General features: G+C 32.9%; 1 protein-coding gene across 3 annotated transcripts in view; it reads left to right on the top strand.

Moving 5' to 3' along the window:
• Positions 1-22,644, top strand: part of RGS7 (regulator of G protein signaling 7) — a 636,920-nt gene that overhangs the window by 259,555 nt on the left and 354,721 nt on the right. For all 3 annotated transcript variants that reach the window (XM_074262504.1, XM_074262502.1, XM_074262503.1), the window contains exon 3: positions 21,299-21,395. In XM_074262504.1, the coding sequence (XP_074118605.1) occupies positions 21,299-21,395 (97 nt within the window). The remainder of the gene's footprint in view (positions 1-21,298; positions 21,396-22,644) is intronic.

Raw genomic sequence — 22,644 nt, 5'->3', positions numbered from 1 at the left:
ATGAGTGGAAGGATAGATGTATGTTTTTTATCTTTTAAAAGAAATCTTGAGTTATACCAAGAGAAAATTCTAAAAGAAATGAACAAAAAGGGTGGGCTTTATCCATTTCATTGAATATCCCTTGTTTAAATTCATTCAGTTAAGACACATTAAACATTAATGTGGGAAATAGTGTTTGTTATTCATGAATCCCCTTCAGGAGATTCAGTATGTCTTCAGCAGGAAGTGGTTCAATGTCTCATCCAGAATATTAAAAGTCAGTCACCTCATCTGTTTTCTAATGTAATTATAATATAATCACAGTTTTTTTGTAAATGTGTTCTTGGAAGTCTTTTCTTGCAAGTTATTTACTGAAATGTAGATTTTCAGGCTTTTGTATTGTTGAGAATGTCAAAGCAAAGCTATTATGTGTGTGTTCCTGTATCTTTTTTTTTCCTTTAAAGCATTTTATTCTAGAAAATTATTTGTAGTCAACTAATGTACAATTTTAATGAACTTTAAAAATTAATTTGTTATTAATTTCTTAATCTTGGGTTTAAATATTTTTTCAAAAGCACTGTTTCCTTCCCTTTTTGTGGATTAGATTATTGAGAAACTCACTTTCTCAGTCACTTTTGTATAATTTATATATTTATATGTTAATGAACTAGTAGATAAAGCAAAGTCTGATGTAAGCTTGATTTAGGTTTCAAAAAAAAATACAAGCAAATAATAAAATAGACAAGTTGTAAAGAGATAGAAACTTGGCAACTACTTCAGATTCAGAAGAAAATTAATTGGAGGCTTCATTTGAAATTCACTTAAATATAAATCTAATATCCTCAGAGAAATATTTCTTGTAAGCTATGGAAAAATTCATGCTTTGCTGTTCTTTGGAGAATGATAGTAATTAGAAGAAAAATTCTTTTAGAGTCTGATGGGGGGAGCTTAAATCTTGTTTAAAATTATAACTTTTTAATAAAATTTTGATGGGTGTGAACAAGCAAATTATCTCAAACACTGGATTTTCTGAAATTATAGGATCAGAATTTTTATCCCCCCCAAAAAAACCCTTAAATCTGCATGAGTTACTTAACCTTGGCCACTGCTACAATTTATTATCCCATGTTAGGTAGAGTATTAATGGATTCCTTCTAAGCAGAAAATGTTATCCTCATTTAAGTTTGTGTTCTTCCAACTTGCCTTCTAGGTCTATTCTTGGCATTCTCTCTCCTCCCTTCATGAGGAAAATATTTTTTAAGGAAAGCACTTTGGGCACTAGTAGGAAGAATTAATTGATAGAATTTTGAAGAACTTAGGAAAGTTCTGATATAAATGAGAATAACCTTCCTTACTCAGAATTCTCTATAAGATTAGATCCAAGCCTGTTCTTCCTAGAATTAACATGGGAGTGAGAAATTGTCATTAGATTATTGGTGGTGATGCTGTAATTATGCATCAATAGCAAAGAGGGACCAAGTTTATGAAGTTTGGACCCTCAATTTAGGTATTAAAAGGTTTATTATGAGAATAAACAGGATTTTTTAACATGAAGATTTTTCCCTTATAATTGTTTATGAATAAAGCTTTTTTTTTTAATGATTCATTAACTATTCCTTCTTTTTCCTACCCTCTATAGTCTTCTGAAGGCCTGCAATTGACATTTCTCCCATGGGGTCCAGTGTTAAAAAGAAACAATGCTCAGTTCTCTGCTTGTATTTGAGAGGTTAATAGTCTATCAACATTTACCTAAGATCTTGTAGTTCATTTTTAAGCAGCATGTCACCAAAAAGCACATTCACTATTTTGTCAACAAGCATTGTTCTGGAATACTAAAAAGATAGTGAGAGAAGAGAATATATAATGCCACTGATCATTTGATTCCTATTGCTAGTTGACTACGTGCTTCCTTACAGTGTGCTGAAATAACCCATTCCATTTTCCCCTGAACTTAGCACACTAATTAGTCTCTAGAAACCCCAAGTCATGATTTTTCAATGCTATACCCATGCTAGTCTCTGCAGTAGTCCCACTTAGCACTAGCTGCTGAAAGAGTTTCATTTGCAAATGCATTTTCCTAGCCTCTTTTAAGAAACTCTTTTAAAGATCAATAGTTGTAATGATGCCCTGTCATGGAAGTGATTATGCAGAGCAGTGATAAGACAACCAGTTAGAAATTAAACTTTGGAGCTGTTGGAAGAAGTTAGCTTTTCAGAATCTATTCTTTCCTCTTAGATCAGATTAGTAGGACATGCATGTGTATGTGTGTGTTCATGTTTGTATGTGTGTGTGCATATATGTATATAGAGTGGCTTGTAATATTTTCAACTGACCATGTATGAGGGAACATACCTTATTTTTCTTCTATATATTCATCCTTTCCTTGTGCCCATGTAAATTTTTTAGTATTTTGGCCTGGTGCAATTATATATTTTTCTTGGACACAGCAGATTTGAGGGAGCAAAAAGACCTCAACCTCCTCTATCTTTTGATTTGTACCTTCATTTTTCTACTTTGCCTGCTTCTTTATTACCTGTATATGCACATCTTTGAAATCCTGGAAACTGTCTTGGAGAAGGCCTAGAATTTGGTCTCATTATTTTGAACATTGAATTTATGTAAGCTTAATGTTCTAAAAGGTTTTTTTTTTTTTTCTGTAAAGCAGCTTTTAAAATTTCACTTCAGACATATTATTAGAATTACTTATTCTCTAAAAAAATTATCTCATATCTCCCCTTCCATTCCAGTCTTCTTGTCCGGACCCCTCAACCCCTGAAGGTGCTGGCTCTCTAGTAACAAAGGTTTCCTTGCTTTTTTTCAAACAAAACAGTCTATCTCCTTACTCCTGACATTTTCACTGTCTGTCCCCAGTGCATGAAATTCTTTCTTTTCTAATTTCCACTTACTGGCTTCCCTGGTTTCCTTTAAGTCCTAGCTATATCCCCATTTTCTGGAGGAAGTCTTTCCCAATCTTTCTTAATTCTAATGACTTTCTTCTGTTGATTATTTCTGCTTTATCCTATATCTATCCTGTATCTGTCTAGAGTATACTTTCCAGGGAGCTTCACATTGATAATGAAATTGGCATACACATTGCCAAAGCTAACTTAATGTTTGGGAGGCTTGGAATGAAAGTGTGGAAGAGGAGAGGTATTAGATAGAATGCCAAACTGAAGGTCTACAGATCCGTTTTGCTGATATCGTTGTTGTACACCTGTGAAACCTGGACATTATACCATTGACATGCCAGGAGACTGAATTGCTTCCATTTGAATTGTCTTAGGAAGATCCTGAAGATCACCTCTCAGTATAAGATGCCAGATACCTAGGTCCTTTATCAAACTAAAATGCCAAACATTCCAAATCTATGGAAGACAGCACAGCACTGCTGGACTGGTCACATTGTTCGAATGTCAGATATATGCTTGCCAAAAAAAAAAATATATATATATATGTATATATATATATACATATATATATATATATTTTATGGATAACTCACATAGGGCAAACACTCACAAGGTGGTCAGAAAAAACAATACAAGGACACTCTCAAGGTATGACTTAAGAACTTTAGAATCTATTGTATGAAATGGCAGATACTGGCAAAGGATTGCCCAGCAGGGAGTGCCCTCATCAGAGAAGGTGCTGTGCTCTATGAGCAAAGCAAAATTGAATTAGCCCCCCAAAAACATGAGATATCAAAATTAGAGAGTCACCCCAAATGTCCATATAGATTATTTGTGTCCAACCTGTGGCAGAGCATTCTGAGCTCATATTATTCTGATTAGCCAGAGGTAGGAGTGATATATTTTTATGTGAACACATAAAACATGGATCTTGTACTTCTTAATAGTAGTTCCTGTCATAATAATCCAATAAACTCTAGAATTCTAAAGTATTATATATCGTTTTTTGTACTCATAGAGTGATATGGTGTGGATAGGTACAGAATGGCTCAGTAGAGTTTCCTCTCTATCATTGTCTCTATCTACTTGTTGTAGTTGTTCATCAGCCATCTGCTCCTGCAATCAGTTATCCTAGGACAACTGAAGCAAAGAGGGCTAATTCAATAAAATGAGATTCACATGCAATGATGACATGCAATTCAGTGGAAGTTCCAACCTTTTTTTTCTTTTTCTGGAAGTTCCAAACTTCCATAGAACCATTTAACTTCCAAGTTCCATAGAACTCCACAACTGAATCTGAATTCTTTTGTAATTCTCCTGAATTCCTTTGAACTGATTAACTCTAGCATTTTCCTTTTTTTCTAGGAAGGTCCTCCAAAATATCAATGATATCAGGAATCTTTGGTCTTGGCAATCTGAATCTACCCATTGTTGTTTCTCTCCATCCTTCTCCCCCCTAACTGAGCCTTCATGCCCTCTCTGCTTTTGGTCACTCCTCTAATCATTAGAATTCCTTATGTTAAAATTTTACTCCTTTTACCTGATAGCAACCTTGTGAAGATTTGTTTTTCATACAAATATTTTTAGAAGAATTTTAAAAATATTCTTAAGAAACTTTTGCCAAAGCAAATAGGAGAGATGAATAGTGCTATCTTTTATTAATGGATGACCCTCTCTAACTTTTGAATTGTTTTGAACATTTATTTTTAGAAAAGTGATTGGTATATTCAACTCTTGTCCCAGAAGAAATTATAAGTAATATAGCTTTGAAGATTAAGGGAGCTGTTTTTAATAGGACTTAAAGGAAGTGAAAGAAAATAAATTCAAGTTTTGTAGTACTACTTCTTGATTTAGAGATCATCAGGGTATTCATATTTTGTTTCTGTTGTGAAGGATTATTATACTTTATTATAATGCCCAGTGCCATTTCCTGTATATATATATTACATATATATAATTTATTAATGTAGTAATCGTATAGATGCCTCTTTTTACCATTTACCTCAATTTTTTATTGCCAATGACTACTTATATTTCTTATTTTGATCATCATATATTATACACTTCTATAATTCTATGATATGAAAAAAATTTGCGTCATTTCTCCCTCTAATAATATAGATCACAATGCTTTGGACTTAGTATTTGGCATTTAAGTGTAGCAATAACTAAAAAATAATCCATCATCTGCTGGGCAATCCAGTTATGACTGTCTCCTGACTATGTTTCTCTCATAATAGATGTAATCCTATATCAGTCATATAATTGAAGATTTTTTTTTTTTTTTGCTTGATTAAACCTGTTGAAGCTAGGACTCCACTGGCATAGTTTTTGACAACCCAGGGCCACTTCCACACCATGAGGAGTCATTAGCACATATATATACATTTATATATTTGAACTGTTAATGCCAAGAAAGAGGGAAATTGCGCTGTGCTTCTTACACATATTGGCTATGTAACCCAAAGCAAGTCACTTAAACTTTAAGTTCTCCAGATAATTTTCTAAGAATGTAAATCACAGGGGAAGTGTCAATCTATTTTGATAGAGGGAATATCACTCTGTATTTACAAAAACAATATATGATATTTCGGTTATATAGGTCAAGAGAGAATTCTAGAGTTTACTGAATTATTATGACAGGAATTGCTATTAAGAAATACAAGATCTATGTTTGATATGTTCAAAGAAAAACATCACTCTCCTACCATGTGGCTAATCAGTCTTCTTATCTGGAAAGTCCTTGTATCAAAGAAATTATAGATCCATTTCCTTCCTTCCTTCCTTCCTTCCTTCCTTCCTTCCTTCCTTCCTTCCTTCCTTCCTTCCTTCCTTCTTTCCTTCCTTCCTTCCTTCCTTCCTTCCTTCCTTCCTTCCTTCCTTCCTTCCTTCCTTCCTTCCTTCCTTCCTTCCTTCCTTCCTTCCTTCCTTCCTTCCTTCCTTCCTTCCTTCCTTCTGCACTAAATCATCTTATTCAGCTTGCTTACTTACTCACAGATACACACACACACACACACACACACACACACACACACACACACACACATATTTCCCTAGGATCCATGAATGAAAAACAGACACAAGAAAATAAGAAGACATTAAAATGCTTCTGCTGGGAAGATGGAAGTCTTGGTATCAGTGCTCAATTTGTGCCAGAATGAAATCCTTTTGAAAAAGCTTCTTCCAGTGAAGACAGGCCATCAGGAGTGGTCTAAAGTGCCATTGATTTATATGTTTCTGGAAATGTATCTCCAAAACAAAAAGTGTATGCTAGATCCTCAGCAAGAAGGATGTTCCAGGGATTACACAAAATTAACAACAAAATAGCTAAGCAACTTTGTGACTTATTTCCTACCAGCAAACACACGTAATTCTGCTCTACCAGCATGTTTATCTGCTATCCAGAAGAGAGTGTAAAACAATAGAGATACTTATGGATTAATGCCCATTCAATCCTTCCTTTTATTCGTAGGAGAAGAGTTAGTGAGTGGAAACTCACCTTCTCTTCTCTTCCAATGTCCATGTATGAATACGTGAAAGACTAATCTACCTTCCAAGGAGGCAGAAAATAAGTTTTTAGGTATCCACTTCACCATCTTTTGATATCTCTTTTTTATTTATGGAGAGTAATTGAGGAATGTGGGGGTATTAAATAAGGACATGCAAAAAGTGACTGAGACTGTAGCTTAGAATAGTAAAGCTACTAATATCTCTAAAGTCATGAATAAAATAGACAAAGAAAACATAGATTTATTCACCAAATTCTGAAAGGCTAAAATGGAGGGGACAAACACCTTTTAAAATTTGCACTAAGCAAGTTTAGTCAAGTCAAAGGAAATACTATTTCCTATACCATGTACTAATAATACTCCAAAATGTTCTGAGCTTGTCACTGTGGGCATTTTCAATTATGATGTATTCATAACACAGCATCCACATCTTTTCATTCTGTTTGACTCTCCCTATAATCCTATTCTGATGCCTTTTTGTCACATAGAAAGGGGATTAACCTATTGAAGGTTCTACCAATGGAACACAAGCCCTGACAAGTCCAACCATTTCATAAAGGCTGAGTATATATCTAACAGACTATTACTTGAATCTTAGCACAGCTATGGTAAATTTAAAAAGGACTGACAGGCAGTCAACTGAATGAAAATATATTTTTCGTGAAGGTAATGAAGTTATTAATAATTTGTGTCATGGAGGTCTTGTGTAATCACAAGCCTTAGTGGATGGAATATCCACAACAATGAAATTATTGATTCTTGTAATAATAGCTTCCATTTAAAAGCTTATTAAGCACTTTCTACAAAGGTAGTATTATCCCCATGACACAGATGTAGAAATGAAGACCCAGAGGTAAGAAATAATTTGCTTTTGGACAAGCAGCTAATAAGTAACAAAATCAAACTTTAACTGTTATTTCTTGAATCCAAAGAGTCTACAGTTCCTTCCATTGTAGCACAAATACCTCTCTGTAATGACACTGTGCTGTTTTCTTAGCAAAGATACTTGAGAGATTTATCATTTCCTTCTCTAGCTAATTTTATAGTTAATGAAACTGAGGCAAACAGGTAACTTGCCCAGGATCACAAAAATAATAAATGTCTGATACAAAATTTGAACTCAGAAAGATGCTACTTTCTGAATCCAGGCCTAGCTCTCTATTCACAGCATCACCTACTGCCTATTTTTAAAGAATAGATTTCCCTATCTTATTTGGGCTAAAAGTATAGTGGCTCCTCATGGGCTGATTCCAGTTGGGAAATTTTATGTAACTGATTCATTTTTCCAATTCAATGTTTTTCCTCTCCTTAGGTAGTCTACTAGTTCTCAGCTTTTGGGAATAAAATACTGTACCATTTCTTGTGTTTCTCACTATATTCAATGAATGTTATTATAAACAACATTAATTTAAAGATACATTGAAATTACTAATTTGTCCCTTCACTATGAACTTAGGAGTCCATATACACACTTCATAACTTGCCTTTTTAAATTCATATATTAGCTTTCCATTACAAAGCTTGGTTTTCTAAATATGCTTTTTTTTTCTTAAGCATTTATTGATCTCATGTGGAAGGCATGAATCTATTCCAACTATGATCAAGCTCTTTCTTTTTAAGTTTCAGAAGTTAAATAGAAGAAGCCTTTATATCCTAAAATCTATCCACCTACATTATTCAGAAAATCTATGAGAGTAATTTAACTTTGAAATGATTTTGTTCCCTTCACACTGAAGGGAAGTTGATGTTGAGATTATTGATCTGTCTTGCAGGGTTATAATGAGGTGTGACTAATAAAAGAGACTGTAAACAAGTGAGTCTATTATTAATTCTGAATTTCTTTTTTTAAAATTTTATTTATTTTACAAAATGCTTCTCAATTACATATGAATAATTTTAAACTCTAATTTTTAAAAATTTTGAGTTCCTAATTTTCTCCTTCATCTTCACTCTTCTCCCTTATTGAAAAGGTAAACAATGTTATACTGATTATACATTTGAAGTCATGCAACATATATTTCCATATTACTCATGTTTGAAAACCCCCCACAAAATGAAATAAAAATTAATAAGTGAAAAAATGTGCTTCACTCTATTTTCAGGATTAATCAAGTCTTTCTATGAAGGTGGATAACATCTTTCATCAAGAGTCCTTTAGAACTGTCTTTGATCATTGCCTTGATCAAAGTAGCTAAATCTTTCTTAGACAATCTTTCTTACAATATTGCTATTACTATGAACAATGTCCTCCTGGTTCTGCTCACTTTACTTTTCGTTAGTTCATGTAAGATTTCTTTACGAAATTATCCCATTTGGTATTTCTTATAGCATAACAGTATTCTATTAAAATCATGCATCACAACTTGTTTTGCTGTTACCTAATTAATGGGCATGCCTTCAATTTCCAATTCTTTGACGTCACACACACACACACACAAACTGTTATCAATCTTTGTACAAATGAGTCTTTTTCTTTTATTTATTCATTTTTATTTCTTTAGGACCACAGATCTATGAATAGTATTTCTGGATCAAAGGATATGCATAGTTTTATAGTCTTTTGGGTGTAATTCGAAATTGTTCTTCAGAATAATTAAATTAGTTCATACTACCAGAATTACATTAGGGTCCCCATTTTTCCATAACTACTCCTGAATTTGCCATTATTCTTACATGAATTAGCCATTCTGGTAGATTTGAGGTGGCCTCTCTGAGTTGTTTTAATTTGCATTTCTCCAATCAACAGTGATTTAGAGCATTTTTAAATATAATTGTTGATGATTTTTTTCTCCTGAAAATTGCCTGTTCTTATCCTTTGACCATTTGTCAACTGAGGAATAGCTCTTATTTTTATTAATTTGGCTTAGTTCACATGTATTTGAGAAATAAGGCTGAACTTTTTAAAATGTAAAATTTCCCTATTTGACATGTTCTCCACAATTACTTACTTTCAATATATTAGAAATTGTAACTACAGATAACTGACTTAAACTCTTTCATAAATATTGGATATGGAATTTAATACAGAGTTTTTTTTATCTGATAATAAATGAGTATGTTGCACTGAGAGCAAAGACATTGCAAAATGTGGATATTTGACATGCTTTGGTTAAATGAAAGAATGCATATTACTAACATTAAGGAAGTTGATGACAAAAGTTACATTATAACGTATTCATGTCATTGAGCCATATCATTGGGATCTCTTATCTGTTATCTGTTGAAGTATTGCTTGTAATCAAGCAATAAGAATTTATTAAGCATGTACTAAGTCCAGGGATTCAATGACAAAAAATAGTCTCTGTACTCAAGTAATTGACAGTCTTTTCGGGGAAACAACATCATTCTGTCATTCTCTCTCTCTCTCTCTCTCTCTCTCTCTCTCTCTCTCTCTCTCTCTCTCTCTCTCTTTCTCTCTCTCTCTCTCTCTCTCTCTCTCTCTCTCTCTCTCTCTCTGTCTCTCTCTGTCTCTCTCTCTCTCTGTCTGTCTTTGTCTCTGTCTCTGGCATTCTGTCTGTTTCTCTCTCTCTCTCTCTCTCTCTCTCTTTCTGTCTCTCTCTGTCTCTGGCATTCTGTCTGTTTCTCTCTCTCTCTGTCTCTCTGTCTCTCTCTCTCTCTCTATCTCTCAGTCTGTATCTCTCTCCTTCATGTCTGTGTGTATATGTACACACACACACAATACACATAGAGTGCATGTATGTGTATATACATATGTGTATAAATACAAAGTAATTTTTTGAGAGAAGTACTAAGAAACAAAAGTATAAGAAAATATAAAAATAAAATCACATTCACAGGTAGAATCCTTGTACTTGCTGTTTCTTCTCCCTCTGAATCTCTAGTTGCTTCATGAAAAAAAAATGGTAGGACGGGGGGGAGGGTAGGAGACAGATTGTGATTCAGTAGAAAAATACTTTTTATTAAATGATCCATTCAATAATAGACTATCTTTCCTTGTGAAGCCTGTAATAAAACTGTTGACTCAGAGGATAGAAATGAAGACAGAATCTTTATTGCAAGCCCAATGTTCTCTTCAATACACTCTACTAGAAAGGTAAACCTCTAGTTCCTCAGAAGGTGGATTGGATGACCTAAAGAGTTCTTTTCTAACTCTCAGATTCTATGCTTATATTATAAGCTCATTGTCATCACTCACAAGGCTGTGGGTAAATAAAAAAAATGCTGTGGTGGGGTCTCAAAGTAAGCCTGTTTTTTTATAGATGACTATCTGTCTTTAATTCCATTCCCAAAAGGAATCACTGTAATGCAATCTCATGTAATGGATGTTGACATTAATTTTATGGGGATAGTTATGGGGAGAAGAAGTTAATTCAGATATAGATATTAATGAAAAGGTTTGCAAAGTTATTTCTAGCTTTTTTCCTAGTGTTAGCAGTTGCTTGGTTTTCTTTTTCAACATCTATTCCATGTGAAAACAAATGAGTTTTTTCATTCCTTCCCTATCACAAATAACTTAAAAGCAAAATGTAGGAATCACTGATAATAAAGAACTATGTGTCTTAAGAAATCAAACCATTTTTAATTCTGTGAATTGGAAAGTCCATCTCAAAGTAATCTTTCAAATGTGTTATTTATATCTTTTTGCTTCCATGACCTCTTTTCACCATGCTTTTCTTAATAGCTTGTAATATAATTTTTATACATCACTCTATAGAAAGTGTTTCTTTGAAGATTGCCAATAATAATAATGAGATAATAATTTTATTATTATCTTCATATATCATTTTAATCTTTAAAAAAACTATATATACTATGTATACATAGCTATATGCATATATTATTTGCAATGTGTACATACATAAATTATATATGTTGTATATATTTGCATATATGTATGTGTATGTACATAGACATACAAACTTTCCTCACAAGAAGCTAGTTGTATAGAAGCTATTAGTATATTAATTTTATTACTATTGCTATTATTATTATTACATTGAGGCTGAGAGGTTAAGTGAATTGCTCGAGATTATATGCCCAGGACAGGATTCAGACTTGTTTTTCTGATTTTAAATCTCATGACCTCTTCTCTACCTTTTAAACTCCAATTCTAATTAATATTTATTAAGTTCCTACCCCATGCTAGAAATTAGGAATGTGAAGGCAAAAAAGAAACAATGGAGTTTGTTTCCAAGCTTCATTTGATGTGTTGATTACTCTTTTTCTCTTAAAATTCTTTCTCCAGATGGTATCCATTTTCATTCTTTGCCTTCTTTGTTGGTTTCTCTTCTGTCATCCATATCTCAATTCTAGATACTCTCATCTCATTTTAGCTCAATCTTCCCTCTGCTCTTTTCTTTCTATATTTTTCTTCTGCAAAAAAGAAACTCTTGTCATAATTTCTATTACCATCACTGAATCAAGCCAATAATCACCAAATCTCATTTATTATAGCTCCAGTTGTATTTTTTCAATTTTTAACAGACATCTTTATATTGATATTTTCATGACCTACAATAGAATCTTAAGTTCCATACTTAACATCATATGCCACATCCTTCCAAATGGCTTCTCTCGCAACTTGTGTCAGTGATATATTCTTCCTATTTTATAACCTAGAACTTTTGAAAGCATCTCTAGCTGACATGTAATTTCTTGGCATGGGAACCTCTACCAAGTAATTCAGATTGCAAATGTCTGTAACTGGTAGTTGTAAGGCATTGATGGACGGAATCTGAACCTAAGATTTATGATTGCAGGCATCCCACATGAACCACTATGCCTCTTTTTTACAAATTGTGCTAAGGGAACATTGTACAAGTTTTATTTATTTATGTTATTGAACAATTTTTTTTATATTTTCCCTTCTAAAGTTAGGAAATTGGAGGACAAAATTATATTTTCTTGCCTTAAATAAAACAACCAAGTTATTATTATTATTTTAAAAATGTGGTCCTTCTTTGATTTTCTGCCATTCAGTATCTATATATCTATATCTATATCTACATCTATATCTATATATCTATATCTATATCTATCTATCTATCTAACTAAACATATTTTCCATTACCTTTCTATGCTCATAAAATGATTAGCATAATCAATAAAAATATTTTTGGGTAAAAAGTCCTATTCTGGATAAGTTGGGGATAATTTTTCTTTGGAAACTGTTTTACTAGTTTAATCTTAGGCTATAATTCCTCTTGTATTCTTAAATAACATGAAACAAATGAATAACAAGTGAAAATAATGGTTTAGCTCAGCTACTGGCAGCCATTAGCATTAACATATAGAAAATGAATTTTGTCCAAGTTACCTTAATTGAATTCTCATAGTAGAAAATGGCATTGGTTTGCAAATTTTCATTTCATTATTCTTACTTAACATTTATTAGTGGCTCAGATTTTTGCTTTTTCTTTAGCTGCTTTCACTGCCAAATTTGTAAATTCAAATCCTTTTCTTCTTTAGAAATATCTCCTGAAGGAGAAGCAATGTGGGCAGGCTTGAATTATCTAATACCTGTTCATTCTTAATAGCCATATGAAATACGAGAAGCACTTTACTCATAAGTTTTCATCATTTTCTCATCTGGCACTTAAATTGAAGCTACAGACATTCATTTGAAAATATGTGTATAGAGAAGAGTAAATTTAATATGTCCACTTAGTGGCTCATTTGTTCCTATAAATGGTAGGGGATTATATTAATGATATATTACCAGAAATGATTGGAAAATTTTCTTTAGAACCTGGGTTTACATGTTAGTCTTCTCTCACCACAGAATACAAAATATTTTTACCTTTCTTTTTAAAATGGTTTCACTTTCAACTGCAGTTTTTTTTAGGAAAAATATCTATCTTAAGGAAATCCATAAGAATAACATTACTCAGGATATAAAACTAAATGTAAATGCCAATGAACTCTCATAGTTCCTCAGAACATTCAGAAGTTGGAAAGATCAATCATTTTGTTTTCTTCATTATGTAGGAATCTCATGTCTGGCACACCATGCTTGATATAAAACATAGCAGTTCTCTTCCAAATAGTATAGCTGAATAATATATTCTTTCTGTGTGCTTCCCACTGGAAGGAAAGGACAACTTTTGAACAATATAAAAAGAATCTTAAAAAGTAGAAAATTGACGAGTAAACAATTTCAAAGAAAGTTTTTGTTATTGTTATTAGGAAAAAGAAGACTGTAGCTTTCCATTTTTCACATATGTAAACCTCTCAAAATCTTTACAATTTTTTTAAAATAACATTGTATTTTTCTAATTGTATGCAAAGATAATTTTCAACATTTGCCTTTGAAAAACCTCATGTTCCATAATTGAAAAAGAAAGTCAGTGTGTTTGGTAGAACAAGCAGCTCAAAAATTATATTTTTCTCTATCGCTTATATCTGTTCATTTTTTTCAAAGAGTATTTGCTTATGTAGCTCTTCCTTGGAGTTTGGAGATCTTTATAAGGCATATTCATAAAGTGATTGATCTAGCAATATATAAATATAGACAAAATATTCCCTAATATATTTAGGCCTGAACATTTCAAGATAGTTTTGGTGCTGAATATTTCAAGATATATTTTTCTATCAAGATCATATCATCTCATTCCAGGGCTAATTTGCTGCCCCATATCAGTAATAATATAATATCAAAACTAATTATTTTTATACTGTTTCTCATTTTTGTTATCTCCCTTGTTTTTAGACTTGCTCTCCTTAGTATGCATATGTCTGGTCAACTAGATTCTATCCTTGTAATTTATTACTTCTAATTTACCATAGGCTGGGAAAACAGATGTCCAACTTTATCAGAACTGAATTTAAAATGAGTAAAACTTGCTCTCCTACTCTTAAGTTGGAAAACCTCTAACTTTCCTTCAATATGAAATTAATTTATTTTATTTTATTGTTTCATATCTTGTTTTTTTAAATGAATAAAAATCTGCACAAAATATGTTTCTGAGGTTTCTGTGGCTGCTGAGGGATCTCTGATAACATTTATTAAGCTTCCTTATTAACACCTAGCACAGGTCAGAAAAAAAATGAGTGCAAATAGTCAATGAGTGTGGGAGAGCTGTGCTAATCGCCAATGAACAAAGTATATGAATTTCATTACATGGACATAGTGAGTTCATCGATTTTCAAGATATTTTTCTCATTGATTTTTGATTCCTTTCTATGAAAATGTAATAACATGGGATAAGCATAATTGTTCTAATGCCATTCATCAACCATTGTAGCTTTCTTGGCTTATTCTTCATTGTGTGGACAAGTCATATGCTCAATTAAATCTAACAATTCATTTTTTAAAAGTATATAATTTGTCTACTGTGAAAAGAGCACTTTGCTAGGCTTTGGTGAGATATAAAGTTTAAATAAAACACTCTGCCTTACCCTCATAGTCTAATAAGCCCATATACTACACATACTTAATTTACTACTTCAAAATAGTGAATTATATGATTACATTCCTCTGTGTCTCTTCCTTCCATTGGCACAGATTACCACCTATACACAACTTATCATGTGTGATTTTTGTCCATATTATCCAATATTTCCTTCAAATGATATTTACCCAGCATTTCAGAGGCCTTCTTCCAGGTCATTTTATACATCCTAGGTATTAATATAGCATTTAGATTGTCAATCCCTTCCCCCTTAGGATGCCTCCTAACTATTCCATCCCTCACCTCACTTGCAAAATAAAGGATTTAGGCTCTATTGATACATTCTAAACTTGATTAGATCTTTCCTCCAATTAGAATGTAAACTTATTGAAAGCAGGGAATGTCTGGCTTTTTATTTGTACTCAGATATTAGCATAGTGCTTGAAAAAAGAGAGTGATTAATAACTGTTTTTCCATTCCAGCACATCCTTTGCTTGTGTTACACACCCACCCACTTCTTTTTCTATTCAGATATTTCCTAGATACAATCTAGGAATACTAACTTCTTCAATTTGTTATATTTGAAAATAGGCCATGGCCTTTTTACATCCTTCACTTGTCCACCCATTTATCCCATACACAAATATTATAGAATGACACATAATAAGTATTTAAAGGGGATGCTAGCAAAACACTCTGGGTTCCTACAGAGAAAGTGGTTCAAGGGTTAGTGAAAGAGGTTTTCACTGCTGTTTAAGCTGGTTTGATCTAAGTAATAAGCAGATAATGAAAGAGAACTAAGAGGCTGACACCGAAGCAAAGCAGCTTATGCTTCTAGGCTGAAAATTGAGTCTAGAAAATGAAGGGCAGTCTTACCAAACCAACGGCAAAGGATCATGGGTTTTGCTCTTGAGGGAGATGTCTTTGTTAAACATAAAGAACGGTATTTTCTCCTGTTAATTAAATTGTCAGATTCTTTGCTCTTTTAAGCCAGGAAAACTCCTCACATGAAATCTATTCCCATTCAGTAGGTATGTTGAGATAAGAACATGATGATTATGTAGTACATAAAGGTTATAATAATAATTGGTATGAGGAAGAGAGGAAGGAGAATTAGTTACAGAATCTGAGAGGCAGATATAAAGTTCAAAACTCAGAGGCACATCAGGCTCAAGAAGAACTGTCAGCAACCAGAAAGAGAAGATAAGTAGAAGACAAGAAAGTGTATTATTCCTTCAGAAATCAAAAAAAAAAGGAACTAAAATAGGATGGGAAGGTGGGAGTCAAAGGAACAATTCAGAAGAGCCATAAGCCTAAGGGCAAGGACCCAGTCTAGATGCCTTTGACCTAAAGATAAATAACAGTAGAACCTAGAAACAGTCTCTATATTTTAGTAGGAAAAAATCAACTTATTTTAATTTTATTAGAAATTTTATTTTTTATTTTATTAGGGAAAATTCAATTTAAAATATTAGCCAAATATAATCTATAAGTTTAAGGCCTGAGATCTGATATGTATTATATCAGTTATGTGTTAGCTCTGAGATTCCCTTTGGCAAATCCCCAGTGCCAAGTGAAGTGTCCCAGAGATTTTCCTGAGTTATACAGCATGCTGATGCATTTCTATTGCAGTTTCATCATGAGAGTCATCCTAAGGTATATTTAATCCTGATTCCTATGTGGACATTAAACTATACATAAGGTGCCCAGGGGAGGAGAAAACACAGACACTAAAATCACTCCCCTGACTACTGTCCCAGCAAATCAACACATTAGCAAAACATTCATTTGCATAAAGAAAAGAACTTTCATTTTCTCAAACAACTTTAGCCACTTTCTATTTGTGTCCATCTCTTTCACTACAAATACTGCCCATATTTTGATATGTCCTCAAATAGCAAGGCTTTACACACACACACACACACACACACACACACACACACACACACACACGGATAGAATTTTAGCTGAATGTCACCTCCATAACTTGGAATTTTTAAATGTTATTCCTAAAGCAATGTCTACACCTTATACCTTTGCTAATTTTAATAGCTTATCCTGCTTACTATTAACATTTAAAAGGTACATAAAAGTGAAGGGGATAATGTCAAAGGTAAACAGAAAGGTTTGCCAGTATATATGTAGTTAAGAAAAAATAAAACTGGATAGGTCTTTACTTCAGTCTTATGAGAAGGGAGGCCTTTTCTTCACTAAGGACTATTGCTGTGTATGTGGCCTTGCTTGCATGCTGCTCCATCTTTTCCACCAGATTCCCCAGACTGTCATTCTTACCTTGTCTCTAATTTTCAATTTTTCTTCTATTTATTCCTTCCTTGCCGTCTATAATTTCTCTTTTATGTCTCATAGCTTAAAACTAAAACTGAACTAAAACAAAAAAAAATCCTCATTAGATCTTACAATACTTCATTCAAGATCAGTAAGCAATAGTTATATTTACTAAATGCCAATGATGTGCCAAATTCTATCCTAGGGACTAGAAATAAAAGTTAAAATGGAAGTGCTCTCTCTCTCTCTCTCTCTCTCTCTCTCTCTCTCTCTCTCTCTCTCTCTCTCTCTGTCTCTCTCTTTTTTCTCTCTCTCTCTTTCTGTCTCTCTCTCTCTCTCTCTGTCTCTCTCTTTCTCTCTTTCTCTCTGTCTCTCTCTCTCTCTCTCTCAGTCTCTCTGTCTCTCTCTCTCCTCTCTCTCTCTCTCTCTCTCTCTCTCTCTCTCTCTCTCTCTCTCTCTCTCCCTTCCTCCCTCCCTCTCTCTCTCTCTCTCTCTCTCTCTCTCTCTCTCTCTCTCTCTCTCTCTCTCTCTCTCTCTCCTCCATGTTAGTCTCTCCTCGCAACAATCAATCCTCCACAAAGCTGCAAAATGTTTTTTTTTTTAAGTATAGGTGTGACTATATCATTCTTCTAGTTAGAAACATCCATATTTACTATTCTCAGTTGCTTCAGCTATATCACTAGCTATATCTAGTGACTCCATTTGGAATTTTCTTGGCAAAGACACTGGAATGGTTTGCCATTTTCTTTTCTAGTTCATTTCATAGATGAGGAAACTGAGGCAAAAATGATTAAATGACTTGCCCAGGCTCACACAACTAATAAATGTCTGAGGCTGGATTTAAATTTATGCAGATGAGCCTTCCTCTCTATCCACTGCCCCATTTAGTTGCTCCTCATTGAGTCTTAATTCACATAGAAATCTGTATGACATTTAAAACTCTTCACAAGCTATCTTGTTGAACGTTGAGAATTTTGTTGCTATTATCATTCACATACACTCTATATACTCCATGCAGACCAACCTTCTTGCTATTCTTTACACATGATACTCCATACCTTTATAGTGGCTGTTCCCTGTACCTAGTAAGCATTTTTCATCACCTCTATATCTCTGAAGCTCCACTTTCCTTCAAGATTCAGCTCATGTGCCATCTTCTACATGAACCTTTTTCTGATCTTTTCAGGTGCTAGTTCCTTCCCCTCAAAGTTGATTTTTATCTGCTTTGTACATTATGCTCATGCCTATAAACATACACATTGTCTTCCATGTTAGAATGTAAATCCTTGAGGGCAAGGGATATTTCTCTTTTATCATCCAATTTCCAATGCCTAACACAATTCTTGGCACATAGCAATTACTTTAAAAGTTCTTGATTTATTGTTTGCTAGAAAAAAAAATTCTCATGTTTACCTATTGATAAATGAATGGAGGAAAAGACTGTATCTGGCAATGGGAGTGAGGTAGTCAGAAAGCACTAATTTATTTCCACAAAGGTATGATGAAGCTGGAAGATTCTCTCAGGTTGGGCCATAACTCAGCTGAAGTGTTCTTTAAGCCAAACCAATTTATTTTGCTTCAGTTCTTGGCAAGTCAGTTCAACAAATATTTATTGAGTGCTTCCTATACATACGGTATTATATTATGCATTGAGGGGGACTAGAAACAACAACTATATTTAATATATATATAATATATATATATATATATACAATATATAACAATAATATATATATATACATATATATGCATATATACAGAGCCTGTTTTTAAAGTATTTAATATATTTCCCCCACATATCTATATACTAGGAAAGGGATACCCTGGATACTTTAATTATCTGTGATTCCAGCAATGTTTATATTCTCTCTTTTGGCACAAATCACTATCCTTCAATGACTAACTAGAAGGTCACCAGTAATTATTATAGCTAAGAAACATAGTAATATCTTGCCAACAACAACAAAAAAAATTGTGATTTCCCATCCTTGAAGTGATATTATTACCATATAGTAGTGAGAGTAAAATGTTCCAGAATTAGCAAAAACTCATTAATTTGCAGTATTTTTGAAATGAAAATGTCTTGTTATATAGATGATTGACATTGACTCATTCTTATTAGAGAAAGTCCTTTGACTTTTTTCTCATATATTTACTTTATTTTTAATATAGGAAAAACACGCATTTTCATGATATAGTATAACAAAAAAGCTGATTGCAAGTGAAACTGAAAATGTGTTACATATAATAGTGGTATGCAGATACATTGAGCCTTCTACCTGCTCACATCTTATGTTTAATGTTACCCTTTATATCTGATTCATTTCAATTTAGAGCTTATCATGGTATATGGTATCAAGGACATGTCTATAGTAATTTTTCTTAAATATTGAATTCTTCCTACAGTAAGGGGCCTTTGAGTTTCTCACAAGTGAGACTACTACTGTGTTTATTTGATTTTTTTTCATATTATGTACCCTGTTTACTTTCTTTTTTTTTTTTTTTTTTTAATTTCCCTGGTCATTGCTCTGTAGGAGAGTTTGATACTATACTGTTAGATCCTGTTTCTTCTTACTTTTTTATTATTTTCCAAATGAATCTTGATTTTTTCCCTCCAGATAAATTTTATTCTATTTTACTTTTCTAGCTCTAAAATATAATTCTTTAGTTTTCTATTTCTTTTTGACCAGCATAATTATTTGACCATACCTTTCCATAAATATTTCATAGAGGAAATTTTTAAGTTCACTGGTACCAATAATGTGCTATAAAATTCTTATCTCAAAATGACTTTTAGATCATTTCAGTTGTGATCTTTTTGAGATGGTGGATTCATTTGTTTTTACTGGCAAAGAGTTTCAGATGATGTATCTGTAACTTCATTATAGGGATATTCCTTTTATCAGTTCAGAATCAACTTTCTATGCCTTCTCACTCCAAGGTCTCCCATTGCATCCAGGACCATCTCCAATCATCCTGAGCTATATTTTGTCAGTGGATTTAGATAGCTTTGGAGGAGAAAATGAGGCAGGTGACTTTGAACAGCCTTCCCTTACTTAGATCCAATTCACTTGCATGTCATGTCTTCACCTCCCTAATGTCAAGAACCTATTTGAGAATGAAGGACTAATAAGAATGACTACAACCTTATGCTTAGTAGCCCCTATTTGTAAAATAGTCTGTCAGAGTTTCAGGGATGATGATACCCATTGATCTCAAAGTTTGAGATGATACATTAATAATTATGTACAAATATGATAGGAGCATCTATGTCTGCTTGGCTAAGAATTGTTTCAAGGAGTCCAGTTGGATCATCTTCATTTTAACCCCATTTGCTTTATCATGGGTTTGTAAATATTATATTGCCTTAATTTTGTCCATATTCAAATGTGACAATGTTATATTTTCTATGTATATATGGCTAATTGATCATGTGGTTGGATAAGAGGGACAAAGATTGCTGGTGTTCAGTTCTGGGTTTCCAGGAAGTTTTTGCCACTTAGATATTAGATTTCATTCCAGATATTAACTGGGAATTCCTCTTAGGAAGAGGAAATGCAAGCAGATGCCTTTTAAACTTCTGTTTTCTTTTGCGTTAGCCTTAGTAGTGATAATATTAATGGACTGTAAATATCACTTCAACAATGGTGTATGACAACTTCAAAAATAAACACTCTCTTATCTCAGCAGTTATAAATCCAGAAAGAGCAAAAGAGGCAAGTAAAGTACAAAGCTTTTATTAGTAATGCAGTGGGCCATAAAATGGGCCTTCTTCTGACTTCTTTCTCCATCTTTTCCTAATCAAGGTGAAAACATTAACACAAAAAAATGTCAAGAATAATCATGAAATGAAATACCCTTAGTCTGAAAAAAGAAATGGAGGCTTTTTAAAAAAATTTGGTTGGGATTTTTTTTTGTTTGTTTGTTTATTTTGTCTTGTAGGAGAAAGGAAGGAAGAAGAGCTAGTGATAATATGCTGAAATTGGAGTTCATAAGGCCTAAGTTCAAGTTCCATATTGACCAGATAACTATTTAACCTTGTGCAAGATATTAATTTATTTTTGGCTAATTTTCTTCAACTATTAAATAAGCATGCTTTTACTTATGATTCCTACTTCACAGAGTTGCTGTGAGAATCCAGTGTAATACTATATGCAAATTGATGGGGAAATTTCAAAATGTTTTGTAATTGTGAATTATTTTCTGTCTAAGAAATGGTTCTTCTGTTTAAAAGTGACTAAATTTTTCTTTTGTATGTTTCTAGATGGAAGATGTCATAGCACGCATGCAAGATGAAAAAAATGGAATTCCTATTCGAACTGTTAAAAGTTTTCTTTCCAAAATACCCAGTGTCTTCTCTGGTAAGGTTTTATCTCTTTTGGCCTACTTATGTATGCATTTGGTTTTAGTATCAGTTATGATATTTCTCAGCTTCTGTTCTGGCTTTTTATTCTAATTCTAAATAAACATTCAATTACATTCAGTCTACTTTTATGGATACCAAAGTATAAGAAACTTTCTTTTAAAAATAAGAAATTTTTTTGATCCTGAGAAAATGTAGAAGGCAAAGGAGTAATTGATGTGAGGAAAATCACATGGACAAAGAGACCTAGGTGACAAATTAGATGATCTTCCTATAAAGAAAAAATATTTTCTTGTAATTGTCAGGGAGAGGAACTAATTATGAAAAATTAATTCAAGCCATTGATCAGCTGGGGTGAATGAACTATACTTTTCCTCAAATGCCAGGAAAGTTAGTCTATGAGGGATTCTTTTTTAATTTAATCAATCAATCAATTAATTTCCCTTTCTTTATATTCCCAGCACTTGGCACAGTGTCTAGCAAAGAGGAGGCACTTAATATATTTTAATTGCTTGAAGAAAGAACAGAGTAGTGAAGGATATTTGCCAAGTTTGAAAAACAAATCCTATGTGGGATCAGGAAAGAATAAGAGAAAACATTTAGAGCATCATGGAGACCTAGATTCAAATCCTGCCCCTATAATTTACTATTTATACTTTCTCTGATTTTTCATTTCTTCTTCTTCTGTGAAATGTGTTTGATAATAATAACCTGCCTCTACTATTATTTCAAGGTTCAAATTAGATTATCTATGCAAAGTACTATTCAAAATTTAAAACTTTTATTACTTTGGCTTGAATTAGCATGGAAGTTTTGAAATGCAGCTCTCTCAGGAATGAAATGAAAATTATCACTGATGAAGATAATTATTTAAAAGCCATCAATATGGAATTAATTCTTGAAGTTATGAGAACAAATGCTTTCAGGGACAAAATATAAATAGAACTTAGAGAAGAATGAAGTCTTAGGGAATCTCCACAGTTAGGAGTAGACAGCAAAAGGGAAAGAGAAGAAACATTCAGATGAGTGAATCACAAGAGCAAAGCTCCATTGAAACTAAGAAAAGAGAAATCTTTTTAAAAGGAGATGAAAAACATCACAGTCAAATGTATCATAAAACTTAAGAAAAATTAGAAATGAGAATGTCCCTGCTTGTTAAATTTTTGGTATGAGTTTTTACATTTTGGAAATTGACAAATGTTACACATTATGGCTGATTTATTATTTTGGTCATTGTCTAGATTTAT

This window comes from Sminthopsis crassicaudata, chromosome 4, assembly GCF_048593235.1.
Source record: "Sminthopsis crassicaudata isolate SCR6 chromosome 4, ASM4859323v1, whole genome shotgun sequence".
Lineage (NCBI taxonomy): Eukaryota > Metazoa > Chordata > Mammalia > Dasyuromorphia > Dasyuridae > Sminthopsis > Sminthopsis crassicaudata.
The sequence above is the reverse complement of the archived record's forward strand: the minus strand, read 5'-3'. Positions and strand labels throughout refer to the sequence as shown.